The 22779-nt window shown below is 44.5% G+C and overlaps 1 protein-coding gene across 1 annotated transcript in view; it reads left to right on the forward strand.

The window, feature by feature from the left end:
- The first annotated feature begins 2287 nt into the window (after nucleotides 1-2287).
- The window catches only part of LOC119406073 (zinc transporter 7), a 39265-nt gene continuing 18773 nt past the window's right edge, over nucleotides 2288-22779 (forward strand). Inside the window, exons 1-5 of the mRNA XM_037672932.1 lie at nucleotides 2288-2549; nucleotides 8112-8213; nucleotides 14048-14161; nucleotides 17417-17504; nucleotides 20683-20797. Of these exons, the coding sequence (XP_037528860.1) occupies nucleotides 2467-2549; nucleotides 8112-8213; nucleotides 14048-14161; nucleotides 17417-17504; nucleotides 20683-20797 (502 nt within the window). The 5' untranslated portion in view covers nucleotides 2288-2466. The remainder of the gene's footprint in view (nucleotides 2550-8111; nucleotides 8214-14047; nucleotides 14162-17416; nucleotides 17505-20682; nucleotides 20798-22779) is intronic.

Consider the following 22779-nt stretch of genomic DNA (forward strand, 5'->3'; position numbering starts at 1 on the left):
GATCGCGCCATTCCTCGCGAGGACAAGAAACTGCCCAACACATAACGTGAATGTGATATGCACTTTCATGAGGAAGACATCCTGAAGACATTCACTCACATGGCCAATAGTAAGAATTAAGGTTGAAATCGCCAGCGGAAAGGAGCCTCGTCGAAGGATGCGTCCCAAAGATATTCCCGAACCAGCTTTGACTTGAGTGATTCTAAAAATTGTGCTGTAAATAATTTTTTATGCTTAATTAGAGCTGTTTTGATAAGGTTTAATGCTGGTGATTGTAAATAAATTGTGCCGTTTGTGTGCATCACACTATACATGCAATATCTGAAAACTTGTTTCACTGCACTGCGTGCGTAAAATAAATACAATTTTTCTTTCCGTAGCAGGACAAATTGTGGTGTGCAGTACACACATGGCGATTTTACCGCTCAATAATTAAAAGTAACGACGGCCGCGATACAGAGTGACACCTCCTCACTTAAAAAAAGTGAGAGTGAAGAATTATCGGAAAGAAAACAGTGTAAGAAAAACGGAGCACCAGAAAAAGGAAGACACAAACAACAGCGCTGACTTACAACAGAGATTTATTCGTTAACAACACGCAATACTTGCACAGTCCAAAACGAAAAGAAAGAAGTACCAACATGCCAAGCATTCATTTTAGCTAAAGAATTACGCTACAGGAATGCGCCATATAGTTATATTTCTTATAGGGTAATGAACAGACATTTATGTTATGCCATCAAGCGTCAGTTGCAATCTAAAAAGTCATAGCTTTAATGACTTTGCCTTACCGCTGCTAAATAATACTCAGTTTTACGTTGCAGCGCAACGAAAAATCTCGACAATATACAGTAGGCGATGTAAACAACGGAGCCTTTCCGAACGGCTGCCCCGGCGTCTTGCCACGCAGACTACGCGCTTTCGTCTGCTAGCGGAAGCTTGTTGCGCCGCCAGCGCCACCAAACCGGAAGCTGGCCCGGCGCCGCGCGACGAGTTGGCTGACGCGGGGAGTTTTGCAACTTACCTGGTTCTATAAACGTTGGTACGTAGCAAGAGACATAGCATGCTTATTGGCCGACAGCCGACGTAAATTGAGAGCGGCGTTCGGATCAGATGCGCTTCTTGCCGCGGGGTGCCGGCGCCGCACTCCTCAGTACACGGTAGCCGCACTCGCGCAAGCGAATCACAGCGGGAGAGCGATCGCGTTTCATGACGCGCGCTGGCGTAACTTCTTTCCCCCATGCCATCCCTCCCTGTCTAGCTTCCAGTGCGCTCCCCGGCACGAGAAAAGAGAGAAAGCGCCGGGAGCGTGCGCCAAACCCCCGTAACTCCGCTGATTCTTGACGGATTCGAGAAATTTTTGCGGCAATCGATTCGGGAGGCAGTACACTCCGATACTGAGGCCATTAGATCATTACTTGGAAAAGTGGTTCATGACCCCTTTAAGATTTGTTATTCTTACGTCCAGACGTAACTGCAACGGCTCCTATAGTTACGTCTAGACGTAACGCGCTATACACTCCGTTCTTCCTTTCCATCAAGAACCACTACTATTACAGACATTCACAAATCGCATACACATGGCCTTTATCTCACGCTCGTTATCGTTGCTTATAGATTTGGCGGCGGTCCACTGAACACGGGGACATCGCAGAAACAAAAGCGGCAACGACTTGCACACGAATCACTTTCTACAACACTCTACACAACGCGACCACGTCCCCACGGTAACACCACGGCCAGAGGCGGTTCTCGCGCACACAGTTCACGCTCAAAACCAACACCAGTAGTGCCGTCTCTGCCAACACCCACCACACCACGCAGAAATGAACGACGGCCTGAACGCTACTCTGCCGCCACCTACTTATACACTTCAAGCCAAGTCAAGCCGGTTTTAAGCGGCTATATGGGTGAACCGAACGCTTTACCCCACCTACCGTCTCCTGTCACCCGCGCGCAGGAGACGCGGCCTGAGTTATTTCGGCACGTCAGTTGTTTCGCACAGATAAAATAACGCAAAGCTGCCAAAATAAAACTGAAAATATTCTGTAATTGTTATATGTACACTTACAAACTTATTTTATAAGCGCAGACATTGCGTTATTAAAGTTGTTTGGTTAAATTTGTTGTTCTTATTGTTACACTTGAACCTTAAAAATAATGTAAAACGCTTTAAAATTGAAACAGGTAAATTTTATACGGTTATTTGTAACAATTTTGATTGTTTTTGACTAAGCAAAAAAAGTTCAAAAGCGAAACTGTCACTACGACGTCGGCTGCATGGCGCGCCTGCTCAACTGTAGTGAAAGACGACGGCCGCTGCCGCTGCTGGTCGGTATGTCCTGTGATCGCCCATTCAGCCAGCACTACTGAGGCTGCTGAGGCAACGAGCGAAATTCCGCACTCGTCGGCCGAGGAAAGCTAATACCGAGCAGCGACGGCGACCCTCGTAAGCGGACAGACCCGATGTTGCCTTTACATGCGGACGACAAGGAGTTCAGAGCACGGCGCGGACTACGTTTCAAGGAACGGCTCCAAGGATGGTTCAGGTGTGTGTGTGTACGGTGGCGACGTGGCTTTTGCTCCTCGGTCGTGCTGTGGCGCGCCGCGGGCATATGGTCGGGGCGCGGAGTCACTTTGCCCTCGGGATCGTTGCTGAAGCACATCTCGGAAACCACCGCGGCACTTGTCCAACGGTAGTGCTCTACGCTGCTGACACTTCTCGGACGGAGCGCACCGGTTGAACCGGTGTCAGATGGAAACGTGGTTCCCGGCTTGCCTTGGCCCGGGAAGCGAAACCTCATTCACGACATCGCGGTTTTGGGATTTCACGTGACTTCGACGATGAGATGTCGCGCATTATTGCCGCGACGTATTTTTCGTAGAGGTGGACGTTCGCTCGTAAGATCGTGGCAAGAGTGCGTAACCCGCACGCGATTGCTTCTGTATGTTGTCATTCGTTGTAAAACGAGGCTCCCACACTGCGCAGACATCATTTCCCGGTCTTCTAGGATCTTCTTGTGCATGAAAGTGGGAACAAAATTGCGCGGGTTTACAAGCGCCTCGGTCCACGTCTGCACAGCTCGCCATTGTTTTATTTTATGCTGCTTCAGTAAGATGTCTCCTGAAAAACTGTGGTCGACACGCGAAATTAAGCTGCACTACTCGGTGAACTGACTCACGCAAATGCTTCTTGCCATCACAACAAATTCAAGTACGGACGTCGAAAGAGGTGCACTGTGAAATGGCTCGGCATCTCCTTTCAAATTTGTTGAAAAAGCAAAAGTTCATATAAATTGCATGCTGTCACTGCACGCAATTCCATTCCTGCCCAAATTAAATCTGACGGGGGTGCTGTAAGAAAAACATACTCGGCAAGAGAACACTGTGCTTTCACTTTCGGATATCAAAAGCAACTGATGCACAGTCACTGTCATTGCTGCACAATATCTCATCACAGATTGGCTCCCACTTTTCTGTAGTGCACCTCCACTCTTCTAAGTTGTTCTTGGCAACAGACAACCCCAGCGATGCACATTCTGACATAAATAGTCAGTTGTCAACACACACTTTCTCAGACAATTTACAAACGTGCATGGAGCTTGTAGAAACACCCAAGGCATTAATTGTAAACATAAACTAACAGTGGAGGCCTCTGCTTGGACCCCACACTGCGAAGCCGTTCTTGTTTAACAGCGAACCTGTTCTTGGTCGAGAGAGAAACATTTATTTGTGCAAGAATAGGAGGTCTTCCTCATAGTGTGAAGCCCTTAGTTAATTGACTCGTGCCACTCGACGTGCCCGCTGGATCAGCCGACGCTGCTCCTCCAGCTCTGAGCTGGTTAGCGCAGCCTCCCAGGAGGAAAGTGAGGGTGAAGGAATAGGTGGTGGGTGTGGACATTCCCAGGTGCATTGATACACTGTGGGCTTTGCTCCACAGCAGGGGAAGTACGAGGGATATTGTGTAGGGTAGAAGAGATGAAGTATGAAAAGGCACGGGAACGAATTATTCTGAAACTGCCGGGACTAGTGACGTAATGCGTTAAAGGTAATGAATGGGTATGTGCCACTGAAACTGGGCAAGCCCCACTGGTCCCCTAAAGAGGAAGAAGAAAATGCACGGGCAGCAAACACCAATTTACGTTAGACGTAACCAATCGTTGAGAAAGACTTTAATGAACCGTCGAGATTAACCCATTGAAAAAAATTGAAGCTATGCACTTGTGGTGCGAAGACTGAGGAAGCAACAGAGCTGGTGGCTTTTTCCCTCACTTCCCTCTCCCATCCCTTGCTATACTATACATGGCTGCTATGCTTTTTCTGCCTCTTTTTGTGTATATTTCTTTGTATCTTTCTCACTCTGTCTATTCCCTTCTCTGTATTTCTCTTTCTATTCCTCTCTTTGTCTTTTGCTCTTTCTGTACGCGTTCTCTCACCTTCTTTCTCTCTCTTTAATTACCTTTTCTTTCTCTGTACATGTTCTCCTGCCTTTTTCTCTTTTTCTTTCACTCTATTTCTCTTTCTATCTCTTTCTTCCTCTCTCTCTCTCCTTCTTATCTCACCCATCAGAGTTCCCCTCCGGACAAATCAGCGCGCATGTTCTAGGAGCAAAGCAGAAGATGAAGAGGACGAGGAGAATGCGTGCCAGTTCACGATGATGATAGTTTTCGGATTCAGCAGGCACGTTACCAGAGCTGTTAAAACAGCAGGCTTGGGTGGTCTTCCCGGGACTATCAGCGTAACATGGCTCGTGATGTGGAGAGAATGCAGTCCACGGAGAGGAGAGCAAGCGCATGTGCAGTGTAGTGAAGAGGAGGGAGAGCAGGTACGGACGGAGTGGGTGGAGGTGAAGTCGGGGAGTGGAGGGGAATTGCATTCGGTGGGAGTACACACACCCAACAGGTGGTTTGGAAGAGTGAAAATATAGAGGTGCGTGGGGTCGGCAGTCTTTCTCGAATGTTCAGTGATGGGTAAAGTCGTGCGCTCTCCATAAGAAGGTGCTGCCTGTCGGGAGTGTCGCGTGAACGGCAATGACAACGTTCTTCGAATTCAGAAGCCCATGCAAGCAATGCCAAGTGCAAGCGGAGGGCAGAAGATCGAGAGCTTCGAGTGAGGGAAGCTGAGGTTAGACTTGAACAGCTTGCATTGGACCCTGAGTTTAAAACGAGGCGAGACGAAGTAACGGAGAATGCTTCGCTGTTTCATCGGCCTCCGTGACGATAAGTCGGTGAACAGGACCTAATTTTTTTCCCACTGGTTGGAAGTTTTGGGTCAGCAGGCTGTCCATTGACGACAGCCATGCTTTTGAAAGGAGCACGGTGATTGAGCATCTGTTTTAGATGAACCACCCAGAAACAAAGCTTTTTGTTGCATATAAATCTAGCAAAAGTGAAACATTTGGTTAAATTAGATTAGTGTGTGCAACTTCTGTTCTATGAGCAGATGAGTATAATTTATTTATACGAAACCAGCCAGTGTATGCATGTGTGTATAGTGAAGCTACAGCAGATATACAAGTAATTGAAAGTGCATTGAGTCATCATACACACTTGACAATTGAAGTGTAATGTAATTGATACTGCCCATTTGACACTGCTATGAAAATGTGCAGGAGCTTTTTCCGCGCTCTTTTGTTAAAGAAACTTGAATGAAAAGAGGCATTAAAAGCACACGGCAAGATAGTATAACTCTAACTAGTATAATAAACTATGCTGCTAATACAAAAAAAAAATCTCTTAAACTGGTTGAGGCTGGAAAGATGAAAGAAAAATATGGGTACTTGTAGCGCATACACCAGCTTTCAGTGATGTCATAGATTCTAACACTGTCTGCTTGAGCTGACATTTTTATGAGTAAAGGTGGACTGCATTTCACTTCAAAAGAGCCAGTGACAACAAGTTGCGGCAAGTTTCAAGAATATTTTGTTACTGCACAACACTTTAGATATAAAAAGCTTTTATGTTCATGATGTCTTGCTTGATGTACCAGTGCAGGAGTTTCAACACAGAATTTTCAGAAGTGAAACGTTCATGTTCTTTTGCAGTGATCAGTATCTAATCAATAACAAAAATGAGTTTTGAAAGAGTACTTAGTCATCACAAACTGTTTTGTTGCAAGAAGCATTTCTAAAGGGTATGCAAGAGCACCGTGAAGGTAGCTTTGTCGGATGAAAATTTTTCATGAGGCTCAATTTGGAACTTATTTAGAAAAGGTTGATTGCAACAGCGTGAAAATTATTGGAGATTTTTAAAAATTTTATAATTGTGTGCCCAAACAGTATTTCAAAGGGATATCATGGATTTCAGAGTGCTGTTACATGTTAGAATGCCTAGAAAAAGTCAATATTTCACTATGTTGAGCCCTCGGTTCCTTAAAGGGACACTAAAGAGAAACAGTGAATTGGTTTAGATTGATAAAGTGTGCTCGGAGAACTCTTGTGTAGTTTATTTCACCACCATAGGTTTATTATTAGCGGAGAAAACCATTTTTAAATTTCGCGCCGAACTTTGTCATTCGTGACGTAAAAGGTTTAAAAGATCATTTAACGTATTTTGACGTCACTGGCTCGACGAAATTTCCACAAACTCGTTTTATCAAGTCTCTGGCCCCCTCAGAGGACAATGTACTTCAATTTAACCAATTAGGAACTACGTAGGCCCAAGCAGGCGCCGTCAAAAATATGTGACGTCACAGCAAATGGTGCGGGAATTCCAAGGTGGCGTTGCCACCTGTATTTTCTTTTTGAGCGTTTTCTCGCTTATTAAGCGTCTTCTCGCAGAAAGCGTGGTGTTTCTGCTATCGTGGAAGACCACTTTACTAATGCGAGAAAAATCGTTTTGCCCTTTAGTGTCCCTTTAAAGGGGCTGTGAAAAGAAAACAGAGCTGCGCAGTTGTGATTCTCACTGCTTCAATAAGCATCAGGCTTGCCGATTCTTAAATATCTCAGTGCAGTATTCGAGTCTGTGTTTAATAACGCCCGTTTGAAATCCTGGCTTTCTTGCGCTCCTAAAATGATAATGCGGCAATGCTGGCAAGCCTAGGCACTGACCACTGATGTCATCTTAAGATGTTTGAAGTTGTAAACATATCGTTAGCCTTCATTTACTCTAAAATAATAGATGCATGTGAAAACTTGGAAGTAAAACAGTAACACAGCAATTTTTGAGCTCACTGCTCGAAAGCTGACTCCGTTCTAGCAAAGGACAATGCAGCTCAGGAAAGTAGGCCATTTTGGAATTGCACAGTTTGTGTGCGTGACGTCATAAAGGGGCCGCTGTCAAAGCGGTACGGTGCTCCGAACCTCGGTCAACTATTACTCAACGGGCTTCTATTTGTCACCAAGGTTTGTCGGTGACGAAAATTTTTTATTGGCTGACTAAGATGACGTGAGCTGTAGAGTTGAGGGGAACGCGCTCTGGGAAATCAGAAATGTGCTTTTATAGCTTTAAGGTATATTATTGAATGGACGGCCAGGATTCTGAAAAGAGATATCGTTCAAAATTTTTGGAAGACGTTTCACGACCCCTTTAAAACTGTCATGTAAGTGTCTTTTGATAAACTGTACTTGCAAGCACTTTCTGTCCAGATCTTGTAGCGTCGTAAGAAAACTAATAATACAGAAAGTGCAAGACCGTTTTTTCATTTTTTTTTTCCTTTTATGGCTAGTCAAGGTTCCATTGGTTGTCACAATAACTTTTATTGTATTTAATTAAATCTTAATTATCAGTTACTGTCACTTCAAAGGCTGAATACAACAGGATTTTGGAGTAGTACACAGGCTTTGTTGGGATAGTATAGAAATGTGAAAGTTTACATTGAAAGAGAAATACATCACAGACTCATTACATAAGCTGAAAAACCACACTGAAATCTGAAATTACATATATCTATGTACTAAGCTGCGGTAAGAAATTAAGAAGAAAATTAGATGATTACTGACCCTGGCAGCTTTGCGATGATTGCTTTATATACTTGCAATTTGCACAGCCAGTGTGGTGTTTAGTTGCACTTTGCAATTAACTGGATATGTGTGTTCTCCGAACAGGCTGAGAACTTTCAGTTCAGTTCTGGCGCTGGCTGTGTCACCCACGTTGGTGTGGTTCTTGCTGCAGGTTGATCTTCTCGGACAAGGCGTCACGCAATCTCTTCCTCTTTCTCATCCTCAACTTGTCCTTCGCATTCGTCGAGCTCTTGTACGGAGTATGGACCAACAGGTGAGGCTTTCATTCACTTCTTCGTGCCTGATGACCCACCGTTGGGACTTGGTAGCTACTACGATGTTTCATTTTAACATGGTAAAGAGCTCATTTCACAGAAATTCCGGTGTCGGCGTCATTGAGTGCGAGCGAAAAATCAGCATTGTCTGTGAGTGAAAAATCGAGAAAGATGCAAATATAATAATTAATAAAAATCTTCGGTTTGAGTGAGAATCGAACCCAGGCCTTCTACGTGGCAAGTAGGTGTTCTACCACATGGCAGTGCCATTGCTTGAAACCGCTTCGGAAAGGAACGCTATATGAATGTCATGTAGTGGAAGGAGTCTCCTTAACGCATGTAATATTTCGTGGCAGAAGCGTAGAATCGTGCAGAGTGTTAAAACGTGTATTGCTTAACGAGTCGGTGTTTTAAAGGCCTACCCATTACAAAGCACTCGGACATATTTAATCAGCATCGAAAGCATCAACAAAGTGAGCAACTGCGTAGGTTCACACGTTGCCTTACGGACGCATAGGGGGCTCTTCACTGATTCGCAAAAGGAAGAATTATGGCATAGTGGCAACTCCGCAACTTTACTTGCAGTAGGCATTCTAGGATATATATAGTTTGAAACGGCCATGTTACATGCACAGATGTTTGTCTCCTTGCTGCACGGTTGAGGCATCCACCGAGTATCGAAGCCAGGTTAGCAGATAAGAAGGCGATGCATACGGGGCCCGATTACTCTAGCGCGTTCTACTCTTGAAAGCAAAGCTCAAACGTCCTTCAAGTTTTTTGAGCATGATGGCAGCACAGGCTTTCGCATGATGTGCCGTGCATGCATGTTGTGCACAAAGCACCCTTTTAAGACAAGTTGCCCACACCTCTAGAACATGCGGGAAACCTTGGGATGGCTGCTTTTCACTGCTGCTAACAAGCATTAACATGAGCGTATGCTAGTACTGCCTTGGAAGCAGCCTGCTAGGCTATTATCGATGCAGCTATGCTTTTCTAAGCTTAAAATTAAAGCAGGTAACTGTGCTGAGTGTTATGCTAAACAACTTGGACTATAATATGCAGTATTTCTTCAAAGCTTTAGCAATAACAGCAGAGTGGTGAGCACAAAATCCTCTTATGTCCAAGATTTTTTAAGCGATATTTATGTACGTGTCCCCGTGCCCTCTACATTTCTGAAGTTGAACATTTCGCATGTCAGAAGCATCCAGGTAAGTTTCGTGCATTGGTGGTGACTCAGTGCTTGCAAGAAGTTAACGAAGAGAGCGGTCGAACAAGCTCAGCCACGAGCATAATTACGTAAGCGCAATCATTGGAGAATGTGGAGGCTTGACAATTGGAATGGTTTGCCCTTTCTCACGCTCTGCTACGTTCAAGTAGCGAAAAACTTGGTGGCGCCCCATAATCATCACATCCATTCAATTCACCCTGCACCTTGTGAAGCAAGTCACACCAGTTCAGTGCAAGTCCTCTGCTCGCGCAGAAGGAGTGTGCACGAAGTGACTGTGCACTCATTCTGCACAAAGCTTCTGGCCATATAACATACCTAGTCTGTGAAGTGTGGATGCCAGTACAATAGCGAACCAGCAGCAAGGAGCGAACTTTAGATACAACATTATGCTATTTGTATATAGCTACAGAGAAGCCAAAGTCGCGTGAAGCCAAAGAAAGTGCAGGAAGTGTTATTTTTCATTATACTGACAGAGCAAATGGTTCAGACAGCCCAGATTGGAAAAAAAAAGTAGGGGAGGCTGTTCCAAAACACACAGTAACAGGACTAGATGAAATGCCATTCTGAATAATCAATGAACCAGAGAAAGGAAGCGAGGAGTGTTTGTTGGCCTTCTATCCCACATAGTTTAAAGAATAGCAAAATTAATCCTAAACTCGTAGGCTCGATTGCCACTGTTTTGTCTGATTGTTCCCAATACGTACGTTATAATGCTTCTGACTCCCTTATTACTAATGTTTCCTCTGGCATGCCGTAGGGCACAGTCCTCGGCCCTCTTCTCTTTCTACTTTACACGAAAGACTTGTCACTGAGTATAACCACTAACATGCGTCTCTGTGCCAATGATTGTGTTTTCTACCACAGTATTAACTCTCCTGAAGACCATACTAATTTCAATCATGCAGTCTCGCACGTCTGATCGTGGTGCAACACCTGGCAGATGAGTCTAAGCTTCACCAAAACTGTTTCCGTGACATTTACTAGGCATTTAACTCCTTCAATTTCCTTGGGCTCCTTCAATAACTATTTTCTGCTTAAAGTACCCGAATATAAGTTCCTAGGACTTCTATTCACTCACAATTTATCTAGGAGCAAGCAAATGCTGATGTGAGGGAATAAGGTGGTTTTTGTGCTGTCTGTCGCTTGAGCGCGAAGCTAGCAGTGAGGGCACAGTATGTATAAGGGTATGAGCCGCCTGCTGATCTGTGTCGAGATAGCGTGCGCAATGGCACTCTTTTGATCAAAGTTTGCAGTTGCTGCCCGAGCAGCGCAGCTCCGCCACTGGCACCCCTTCATGCTCCTTCGCATGATGGAACACCCTGGCTCATTTCATCTCTGTTTGAGCCACGCCTGCTGGCAGCCTTTGCAACGTTTCACTCAGACATAGAATATAAGACGGACTGGGCAATTTTATCGATTTGGACTTTGTACGGAACATGACGGCAATGGCAAAAATGTGCCTCGAGTGCCTGTATAGTTGCTATTGCATTAAGAAAGAGCGCGGGGCTCTTGTTTTGAAGGTGCTGTTGCTGCTAGTGCCAGCTGAATGAAGCTAGTCCTCAGAAAGTCGCCCACTATGAATCCGGGGGTTGCACAGCTCCATTGGTTGGGAAAATTTGCAGCCACCGTACATTTGTGCATTCCCCTTAACAGTGGACTGCATCATAGTGTAGAATATTGCAGGGTGGGAATATGAAAGGGGGTGCATCTTTGGTACTTGGTGTTGTTAAAATGCGCACCATAAAAACTGGAAAAAAATGGCAAGTGTTTGTCCCTTTCCTCGTGAATCTTCATTGTCCAGCTTCCATGTTGCTTATTCTAGGAAGAAAACGATGGCAAAACCAAGAAGGCAAATAGAATGAAAAAAGTATAAAGGGTCCTTAACAGATACAGTGGTCTGCTAACAATGCTTGCCATTGTTCGCTTGAACAATTTATTTTTTCATGCAATGTCAACGACACTGTGCTCATCGATAAAGGACCTTTTTTTTAGTTAATACCATAGCCTTTCTTATCTTGCTGATTGCGTTGTTAACTGGGAACTTGAATGCAGTGAATAAGTGTTCGGATAGCTTACTGCCATGTTTCATCTCTCTTTTTTTATTTATTAAAGCAAGTCCGCTTGTTTTGGGGGATGATTATAGAAAGGCCCCTGTGACATTATTCTCACCACCTAGCAAAGTAAATTCAACAAATAATTTGAAGCAATGATGTTATAAGGAAAGAGAAGGCCACCATAACTCCTAGCTAGTATGCACTGTCTTCTTCAAAGTTTTCACCACTGCCATCATTTCTCCAGTGATTCTGTGCACCCATGCAAGAACCCAAGTGTAAATGTGGTTAGCATGACTGGAGGCCTTCAATTGTGCTCCACTCTCTCAGCCTATGTACAATATTAGGGAGTAAGAAAAAAGTCGCAAGGGATCGAGGTCAGATGGTCAGGGCAAGCGGGGAAGCGCTGCGTTGCTTCTGGAATCGAGAACGGTTGAACAGCGAGCTGTGTGTGAGGGGCACGGCTGTGGAACCTGTTGTTTTTTTTGCACTTGCCTCGACATTTGCTCTGAATGTTCTCCTGTGCACTGTAGCCTCACGGTAAAACTTGCTGTTAATGGTTTGTTGAAGAGAAACAAATTTCTTGTGGGTGTGCCCCTTAACTACACCTGCATCCCCTCTCCTACATTGAGTGTTTCTTCGTAGATTCTGTCGCTGAACAGCGCACAATTTGCTTGTATGTGTCGCTTGTTCTGGCTCTTGTCATTTTCCCAGTAATGTGCTAGTGCATTAAATGCGTGCGATGAACCTAGTTTGAATCTAAATAAAACATCATGAATTGCTCCTTCGTGCACATGTATGTACATGCGTGACTATGTATTATTTTACTTGTGTGTACTATTTATGTATCTACCATCATTATTACCCGTCACCTGGGTTAGCAAAGCAAGCTCCATTTTCGGGGTTATCTTTAAAATTTTTAAAATCTATTTGTCCATTCGAGGTAGTGTAGGAATTGACATGTGTACCTTGTTCATATTTTTACGGTGACTGTCTTTTACCAGTTAAATGTTACAGCTATCGTTTGGTGCACCGCGGAGCTTCCTGTAATGGTACACTCTTGAATAACGTCACCAATTCTATAGTGGAGGAATCTCTGTTTTAATTGGATTGTGCACTTGAAGAGAATGGTGGTACAGTGCCGTCCCTTCTTAGGGTGAACACTGCTCAGCGTGTCCACACTCCGCGAAGCACCAACTCACCCGGCACGGCTGCGCATCGAAGCATAGTTGCACATGAGCACAGGGACCTACTGGAGATACTCTGCGTTGTCTCTTACGGCACTGGAGTGTGCTGCTCCGTAGTAGCCACCATGGCTGTGGCGCTGCTCTTGCTTGGCTATAGTACAGCAAGAGCGGCACGCCTGTGTCCACTTTCGTTGTTCAATTCAATGTGCGGCCACGCTGAGCCATGTTCACCCTAAAAGTGCACGACACTGTGCATTTTGGAATTTGTGCAAGCAACGGCAATTACATTTTGTCACGTTTAAATAAATAGCCATCCATGTCCGGTGAATCACATGTAAATAGCCAGTGCATTTGACTGGTTGATCAGATTTCAACAGCAGACAATTGTGCTTGCCATTTTTGTTGCACTTTGTATTTATTTGTATTTTTGTTGCACTTTGCCTTATTTGCCACATGTTCGGCCAGTAAGGGGCAAAATTCTAACTAGTGTTTTTGGCAGCCGTATTGTTAACCATCACTGCACTGTGACAACATAGAGTCGTATCCACGCAGAAGTTTGTTTTAAAGATGTGTGGATGAATCTTCAAAGCCCTTGAAAGAGGAGTGTTGCCGCTATTACCACTCTTTGAAAGTTACGCATTGCTCCACATGCATGACTCCTCTGCATGACCTCCAAGATAGCTCACGTTGCAGCGTGACAAAACATTTAAGAGACAATTTGCCAGTATGAGCAATATCTGTCAACTGCCAAATCATGCATTGTCTTATTAATAAGTATGTGCTGTTTAAGAGCTACTAATGAAAAACAATTACCACCCTTTCAGCATTGCAAGTATGATTTTGTAGTATGTAGTACTACTTATCAATTACTTATTCAGATAAAGGAAATTGCAGTGCAGTTGGGATTTAACATGCATTGTATGATCTGGATGCCCAACCAATGAAATCAAACTTTGTTGTCACGTCTCGCACACACTGCTGTGGTTGATGCAGGCATTGATTGCTGATGCTGCTTACGAAATTTAGCATTTTGGTACTCATGTTTTCACTGCTGCTGGAGCATTGTCAGCTAGCGTAGCAAGCCATTGCAGAAGTCGGCAGTGGGTAAAGGTTCTTGGATGTGAGCGCGAAGAGACACGGACGAAGGGAAGAAGACACACACACTGGCGCATGACAGACCAACAAGCCCGCATCGCTACCCTCGTCAGTGGGTAAAGGCATCTTGTATAGAATGCAGGTCTTGCACCAACCTGCAGGTGTGCCGTCAGAATGCACTCGGTAGTCGGCGAGGATTCGCTCTACTGCTCACACATATGTTCAGCTGCCACGTGATTATCGTGAATTGACACCCATTGTGTTGTTTTCAGCCTGGGCCTGATCTCAGATTCATTCCACATGTTCTTCGATTGCACGGCGTTGCTCGCTGGCCTGGCAGCTTCCGTCATCACAAAGTGGCGAGCCAATGAAAGGTTCTCCTATGGGTGAGTGTTGCTACTGGCTGAACTTGTGTGCTCTGCGAAGGAAATCCCATAAATGCAGCATTTTCTCCATTACAACTTTTATTGGGATTACCTTCCTTCTGCCGATGCCAACTCAGTGGCCCAGTGGTTACAGTGCTTGGCTGCTGACCCAAAAACGCAAGTTCGATTCAGGCTGCATTTCCTTATGCAGTCGTTCTCCTCTCAGTTATTGCATATTCACTGGAGGGTATGGGAAAGTGACGTGCAGGAAAAAAAGAAAAAAAAAGGAAGCTACTCAGCAAACGAATGCCACAAAGAATTATGAGTAATTATGAGAAGTGCATTAACGTCTCAAACAATTGCACGGACTTCTTACTGACTTGAGCTGAAATGCTTGCAGAGCAGCTTAAAAAAAGAAAAAAGGAAACATATGCTGATGAAGAGCTAAATAAACGGACTGCTTGTCTTGTCTGATTCTTTGACTTCCGTCTGTGACTTTTTCGCATTGTTTACACAAAAATTGATGTATACCAACTTGCTCAGTTTTCAGTGCCTCTGAGCTGGAGTGGTCAATAACTGAAAAGCTGCAGAGAAAACAATCTTGCATAGAGTCAAGAAATCACGTAACCCACAGAAGAAATCACAAAAGGATCACCGAGGTGGCAGGTCCTTATTTGGTAGTGGTACCGCATTGGCTTTAACCATGTTTTGGTGGACAGTTGAACTTCAGAAAAGGGGCATGGAAACTAATGCATGGTTTATGCATTCTTCAGCTAAATGCTTGCAGTAATAGCTCTACCAAAAGAATAGGAAGACACGCACCAGCGGTAGCACAGAACACCATCTGATATACAAGATAGTTCACCAATCCAATGAACACCTAGCCTTGCTGTGGTAAAGGCAAGTAAACAAGAGAAAGATGTCACGAAAGTGTAGCTGTATTATTTTCTCCAACGTATCCGTACAAGCGTGGTAATGCTGCTTAGCATTAAATTCGATTTCTAGTCTTTTTCTCTGCTCTGCCACGTTTTGGCGGATGCAAAGCCATTGCAAGTGCCTAGCAACGCTGATTCATTATCGACAAGCTGAAATGAAGAGTTCCATCAAACTTGGCCAGGTGGAGCCGTCAAATTGAATATTTGTACAAACGACAAAATAATTTGTACAAAACCATTTTTGCATGAGTATAACCTTATTCAGAATCGCACCTGCTAAACTATAGACAGCGTATCGCTTCAGTAGCACTTAGTCGAGAAGCAAGACTGGCCAATTGTTGGTACTATAGACGGTTTCGCCAGCGCTTACCGTTCTCTGGCAACATTGTGTGTTCACCGGAAATGCGCCCTAGAAAACTTCCTGTTTACCTTGTTTTAGCGTGGTTTTAGTCTGCGTTGCAGGCCGTGGCTGCTTGTGTTTCAATGTTTCCTGGGGAGTAAATTATTCCGATGAAGTGCTTCGCAACTCGGGCCCTGATGTGTAGTGCCAGGATGCAGTCTGCGACCCACAACTAATTTGCTATCGCAAGTCAAAATGTTCTGTTTCCCGAAAGATGAAGGCACAAAGAGCGCCTGGATTGCAGCGATCAGGCGACAAAAATTCAATTCCCACAAAGAGCGCGTAGAATTGTTCTGCCCACTTCATCAAAGGCAAGTAAAGTTCAATGCATACTCAGACAATGCTCAGACGTTAGTCGAAGGTCCCCAATTACACGGAACACGTCAGACGCCATCGTCTGCCACCCATGACAGATAGCTGCACTGACGCCTGAAGTGGATAGCAAAATGTGAAAGATGGCTAACACCGAAAATCCATCCTAAAGGAGTTTCTTCTAGTTGGAGCCTCATGTGTGTTGTGTACTGTTCGAAGCAACACTCGATGACACCAAAGCAGCTGTGCTCAACATGAATCGCCATACAGTGTACATCGCGGTGCCCACGTTTTGTTGCCAATTGCAGTGACACCACTGCATATGCTTTTTATGGAAGAGACACCTGTGAGTAGGTTCTCATCGGTGCGAGCAAATGACTCATCGACTGTCGTATTGTCGCCAATGGACATTGTTGCAGTCTAGCTAATTTATCTTTCGATCGGAATGTGGACTGTAGGTGTAGGTGGGTTAACTTGAAAGCTTAATACATGAATACCATAATCGTGAGTAAATAGTTCGCGTGACTCAGCCTCACCTGACGTCATCACATAATGAGTACGTTTTATATTTTCTCAGTCACACCGAACACTCTGGATCACGATTGGCACCGATCTCTATGAAAAGTGCCCGGTGTGACACAAGCGCAATAATAACTTTATCGTGACCTTGTGTGCCTAGACCAATCTACATAAATATGTCCGCGGCTGTGACAGGAGACAGGTTTCTAGCTCCAGTGGAAAAGCCGAATTGCACAACTTCCCTATCCTGCGTATCAGGCAACTATTCTTCTCTCCACTGCAGTTTCTGCTTGTACCTCCCCCGTGCGACGTTGTCGAGCCCCTTCATATACTCCCTAGACATCGCTCCAAACACATCTAAATGAATGCGCCAGAAATAACAGAGCAACAAACTTAAACACAGCAGGCAAACACCGCTGGGACCGTTGAAAAAGTATTACCGAAAGTGGCGTACCGGAAGTCTTCTTGGGCAGACCATTCGGCGCATGCCAGTTTGTTTACAAACAGCGAAACCGTCTATACCACGGTGAGCAGCGTTCAAGTGGGAAAGAAACATGTCAACAGCCAGGCCTGACGTGGTCTGTTCTGGTTGTTCTCAGTCTTCCTTTCACAACTGAACACTGCTCACTGCTGAAAGAGTTCATTGATTTAATTAAGTGGATGCTAAACAGAAACAGTAGGTATAGCTGTATTAGTGAGTTGCACCTCTAGAGTAAGAACAAAAAGAAACAAGCAGCTACCACGAGAGGAGGCTCGGGTTATAACCGTTTGCTTGTGCCTATTTAATTAATGTATGCCACTACACTGTCTCTCTAGGGAGCCCAATTAAACTTGAAATTGAGAATTTTCGTCGAGCTAGGACAACCCACGTGCGAGAAAATCCATGACGTCAGTCCAAGAAACTGGCACTGTACTTCTGGCACGAAATAGAAGGAAGTACAACTTCTAGTACTAGTCAACTCTTAACTACCGAATATAACTCGAATAGATATGTAGAACAGCACTTACTTAGTTTTTCTCTTCAGTGTCCCTTATGGTGCTATACTATTATAGTTTGAACCTTTACCTGCCATTGTGAGACAACTGTGGCCCTGTGTGTGTCCTGTGCAGGTACGTGCGTGCAGAAGTTCTGGCAGGTTTTGTCAATGGCCTCTTCCTGCTCTTCATTGCGTTCTTCATTTTCTCCGAGGCCGTTGAGGTGAGACTGCCCACCCCGCCAGCATCTGTTACGATGCTGTTGGGCCAATCGTTGTCGTGCCCGCACTTTCTGGCTCTGCTTGATTTTTTCAATACGTAAAACAAAAGGCACATTGTTCTTGCACATGTTCCCAACACTCACAATTATGAATCTTTACAAATTTATGAGCAGTTATTCGCTCACGATGTCACCATTCTAGCTGCGGTAACACAATCTGAGTAACTTCTTCAAATATCTGTCTTTCAGTTCTTGTTTGGAGCCCTTACTAGGCACTAACAACAGAGATAGAGAATGCTAGGGTTAGTGTATGCCTCACAACCCAGTGTTGCTACCAGAGGCATCAGATATGAGGGGCTGAAATGTGCTCTCTGCACCTCCTCAGGGCCATAGCCTTAGCATCCCTGATTAGCAGCTTCATTTTGTTCTAGACGTAGTACACTGCTGGAATGAACCTTGCGTAAGCAAACTTCCAAATTTTGTTCACTACAGCGACAGCTTTATTTTGTGTGCTGCACTCGGTGAATGTCCAGCTGCGTCGTGCAAGTTGGAGACCTGTGCCTCCGGTTGCTACCATATTTACTAGCATAGCGTTTGTGCTCCAAACTTACTTACCGTTGCGGTGACTGCAGTGGCGACACCATTCATTTGCCATTTTGCGAGGTGACTGCCCCATCCATTGCTTTGACCTTGATTTGTGACATTTTGTCATGAATCCAGTATGCCCTCGAGTACAGAAGCAATGTGTTTACCATGCATTGCCACCCCGCCATTTCTATAACTGCTGCATTAGATACACTGTATCTCAAAGCAAGGCAGAGTCGGCTAGAAACCGCAGCTACATGGAGAGCTGTGGGAACGAACGCCAGCACACGGTCTGTGCTCTCCCAAGTAAAATGGCCAAGGCCTTAGCGGCTGTGTCAAATTTCTTTCGCTTACCGGCGAAAAAAAAATGTATCACCACGTGTGCATGGTGGCAACCACGTGGTGGTGGAGGTACGTAATAAAACCAAAGCACGTTCTGGGCTAAATAATTCATGGGGGTCTTGCACCACGGCTACATTATTAAAGAAGTCACAGGATGAAGATAATTGTGGCTTTTACTCTGTTCTTATACAAAATAAGTACAAAATTTATGTATTCATCCAGAAAATAAACACCAGAAGTGTGTTTATGTGATGGACATTTGTTTAGTTTTCTTGATACTTTTGATAATTCGAACTAATTTATTCTGGTCCTGTGAAATACAAATTAATGAGCTTTTACTGTATGTACCTTTAGCACAATTTTGCTATCCCCCACTTAGGCACGGGGGTCTCCGTGTATGCAAAGCTTTAGCGAGTGAGTGCATTTATTGCAAAGAAAGTCCTTCTACAATCTGATTCTTTGGTTGTGGCCATACTCGTACAAAAATGCATGTATACAGTCTATAGACTGTCTAAACCCATTTTTGTAAAGGTAGTAGCAAGCTTAAGAATTCCACCCTCTAACTTGCTTGAATTCTCGGTACTTCTTAGTTATCCTAAATATTTTAGCTCGCATAATGGCCCCACATCCAAATGTGGATCAACTTTTTTAGAAAAAATTTTCTTAACAAGAAAAGTGCAATCATTGTGGGAGTAAACGTGGTATTTGTATAAATATAGCAGTGTTGGGCATGACAGGGCAGCAAGACGATTACACGTAAACAAAAAAAGGAATGCACAAAAACACTTGAACAGCACAAAAAATAACAAGATAGTCTACAAAAAACACTAACTAGGCAGTTGCGACAAATTACGATTTTCAGACGATTCAGTCCAATCAGCAATTTTTCACGGAAAAATTTAGTATTTCAGGGCACTGATTTGTGGGAACATTGTACTGGATCTCATTGCATATGTTTTTTTCCCCAGAAAAATATGCTAATATGCTAATTTACATGCATTTGCATAAGACTTGAGTGCAAAATCAAGTCTTATGATTATGATCTGACGAGGTGTAATGTGCCTTACACACCTATGTAATGTAAATTGCTGTAAGTTTGTGCCTGTTTTGTGAGTTCATTAGGCTACATATACTCAGAGTTTGAGGTTTCCCCAAAGCCTATAGAGTCCAGCATGCTGCAGCTGATGGTTTCGGTTATTGTTTCAGTACAGCAGCAGCATTACCTTATTTCCGGCAGTCTGGCTTCTATAATGGTGACACATGGCCACTTTTGCCAGCACCTCTAAAAAATCGAAATAAGTGATATGACACAGTTGTTCTGTGATGCTGCTTTTTTTGCGCAGTTCACAGCAGAGTCAATTCGGTACTTACTTGCTGGCTGAAAGCCAATGGGATAAGGCAAGCCAAGATACGAGGCTGGCAAGGCCTGATAAAAAGTGCTTCGACAATTTCACGTTCTGCTTTACAGTTTCCCTTCTTTAAAAATTGGGTGTTCTAAAAAATGGGCACACATCCACACTATTTGCAGTGTTCTGCTAGAAAGCTTCCCATTTTGTTGCACACATTCAAATTGTGTTCCTCACAAGATTTCAATGACTTTGTTGCCTTTTAAGGAGTTTTTGTCATTCAGAATCATACCCTCACCACCTGCACCATTGTGAGCTATGAAAGAACTCAAGTGTCACATGATGAAAATTGCAAGATCCAATGTCACCAGGAGATGCAAGTTTAGTTCAAGTGCTCACTCTGCTTTAGCCTGTCTATAGTGATGCCACGAGAATTACCAAAATATGTATTACTATTGTCGTGTGTAAACCGTTAACACTGTTTGCTGGGCAAACAGCGTTAGGTGGGTAAAAGGTATGAATGTATAACCATAGACACAAGAATTAACAGAACAGGACAAATAGCTTGTGCTAAATGTGGTGCTAAACACGCATGTAGACGTTTGTGTTTGGCAGTGCTTTTGCAAGCTTCGCCACTTTGACTTTTGTACGTATGTCACAATATATCAGCGCACACGTCTGTTTTCTTTTTCTTAAGTTTCCCAGCTGCATTGTCACCTTATAATCGTGACTATACTTTTAATCAAATATGCTTCATCTGCATTATATGAAATACGCGACAGTCTCTGCTTGAAAAGCTTGCAAGTGGAGTGTGCTGACTCATGTTCATGCAATGCCATATGCCGCAAGTTGCTGCCGAGTGCTTGCACGAAAGTTTTGTTCAGCAGAATGGTGCTCTGTTTTTCCAGAGAGCCATCGAACCACCCGAGGTGAAACACGAGCGCCTCTTCATTGTTTCCGTGCTGGGTTTCCTCGTCAACCTGGTCGGCATCTTCGCATTCCAACACGGGCATTCCCACGGTGGTGAGTGCACGTTTATGTTCAACGTGTTCTTACGTGCTGAATTTTTATTGGCTGCCTCTGCTGCGCCGACAATAAACATTCCGCGAGAGGATGGCAAGTGTGTAGAAAGTGATCGGATTAGGTGAGAGTTGGCGAAGATGTTACACATCTGCAAGTTCAACTTGACTTGTAAAGTTTGCCCTGCGGTTGCCTGATATCAACGGTGACCTTTGCCATTAGTGACAGTCGCTAAGAAGCCAGCTGGTACACAGGGCTAACTCGTTTGTAAATTTACCAGCCCCCCTTATGCAGAATGCTGGTAATGTCAGCCATTGCACACCATCTCATGGCACCATCTTATGGCACAGTCTTTAACCATAGAGAACCAGAACTGTTGCTGTAGTAACCTACCACATTTGGTTTAAGTGCCATTCTAAAGCCTCAGCGTTGCTCTAGCCATCAACATTCAGTGTGCTTTAAGTTCTGTTCATTAATAACACTGGCATAACACAAGAATGTTTCAACGGTATTATGGTTCAACAAAGTGTCCCATCATGTCACGGCGAGCATCAGTAAGGTAAAAGCTCGTTAATTTGGCCCTCGTTAATTAGGAAAATCAGATAATTCAGATGTGTTTTCTGGTCCCAGCAAGCATATGCATTCGGATCAAACTCTCGTTAAATCGGTCATATCTGGCTGCAACCCGGTTAACTTGGACGATCCTTGGCGCACGACAAGCACAAAGCGCTGCAAATGTGCGACGCAAAGGAGCAAAAGTGGCGTTCGTAGGCAACCAAAACAAGGCTGTGCATTCTGCATCGCCATCTTCATCAGCACAAACCACACAGTAATGACAGGAAAGCCAGAATGTTTCGTGTGTTTACCACTGTGTGTGACACCACATTGGCCGCGGGTCTTCAAAAAGGTGTGGTCGCCATCCTGAATGACGTTGTTGGGGACTTGGGTTTAACGGCTCTGGCAAACTGCGTTACGTTTTTGTTCTTACTCGGTGCACTTGGACAGTGCGGGCACTATCTACGATCCCGTAGATAGATGACGTCAAAATCGGAAGTGCTTCCTTTAGTTATTAGTTGATGGCGCTATAGACAGCCGCCGCAGAACGCAGTCCACGCACTCGCGTGTTTCCTTTCATAAAGGACGACAGCGTACATTATGTCAGAAGAATCGAGCAGCACCTTGTGTGGTAGGCACTGTTATGTATTGGTTAAACACAAGTTGTGTAAGTTGGTTTTATCACAGAACGCCAACATTTTGGAACCCCTAGTGCTCTCTATGGAGCAGCAAAAGAAACTAATGTATCAGAGTGGAAAACACCTGTCTGTACATGTTTCACCACATCAAGTCGAGTATAGGTTCTGCATTGGCACCGTTATGCATGGCAAGTATGGGTTGACTGCGCACTGTGAGAACACGCCCGAGGAGCAGCACGCTTATGATGAACGGCGATGAGAGCAGAGGTGGGAGTGCGACCGTCGGTGCCGAGCAAGACCCGAGATCCATGAATGAGATGCTCAGCGCAAGTGATCAACGAGTGCAATGCTCAGGGAAACACTGAAAGCCCAGAAGCGAGATGCACAGCGGAAACAACTGGTGTTTTTCACAAACGCACACAGCTTTGAAGTTAAACTCTTCTACGTGCAGCAGAAGAAACATCCTAACAATGCGGTGTCTTACAGCTCTGCCGGTCACCCACCTTTGCAGAGTGGAATGGCTCCAATTTCTTGCAAAGTAATTCCTCTAATCAAATCGTGCAGTTAATGGCATGCAAATGTGACACGATGTGGGACCGGCGATGTTCGACTCTCCAGGCTGGAATAACGAGCAAGTTGAGTTTGCACCTGTCGGAAACACAAGCCTATGTTGCTTGTGGGTCGTGTCTCAAGAGTGGAGGCATGTTAAGGGGAACGAAAAGAGTGTCCGTAGTGTAGTCTCAGTGGAGATTTCCATTGCACGCATAAGTTGAGTGCATGCGACTTGCTCCT

This window comes from Rhipicephalus sanguineus, chromosome 9 (genome assembly GCF_013339695.2).
Source record: "Rhipicephalus sanguineus isolate Rsan-2018 chromosome 9, BIME_Rsan_1.4, whole genome shotgun sequence".
NCBI classification, from domain to species: Eukaryota; Metazoa; Arthropoda; class Arachnida; order Ixodida; family Ixodidae; genus Rhipicephalus; species Rhipicephalus sanguineus.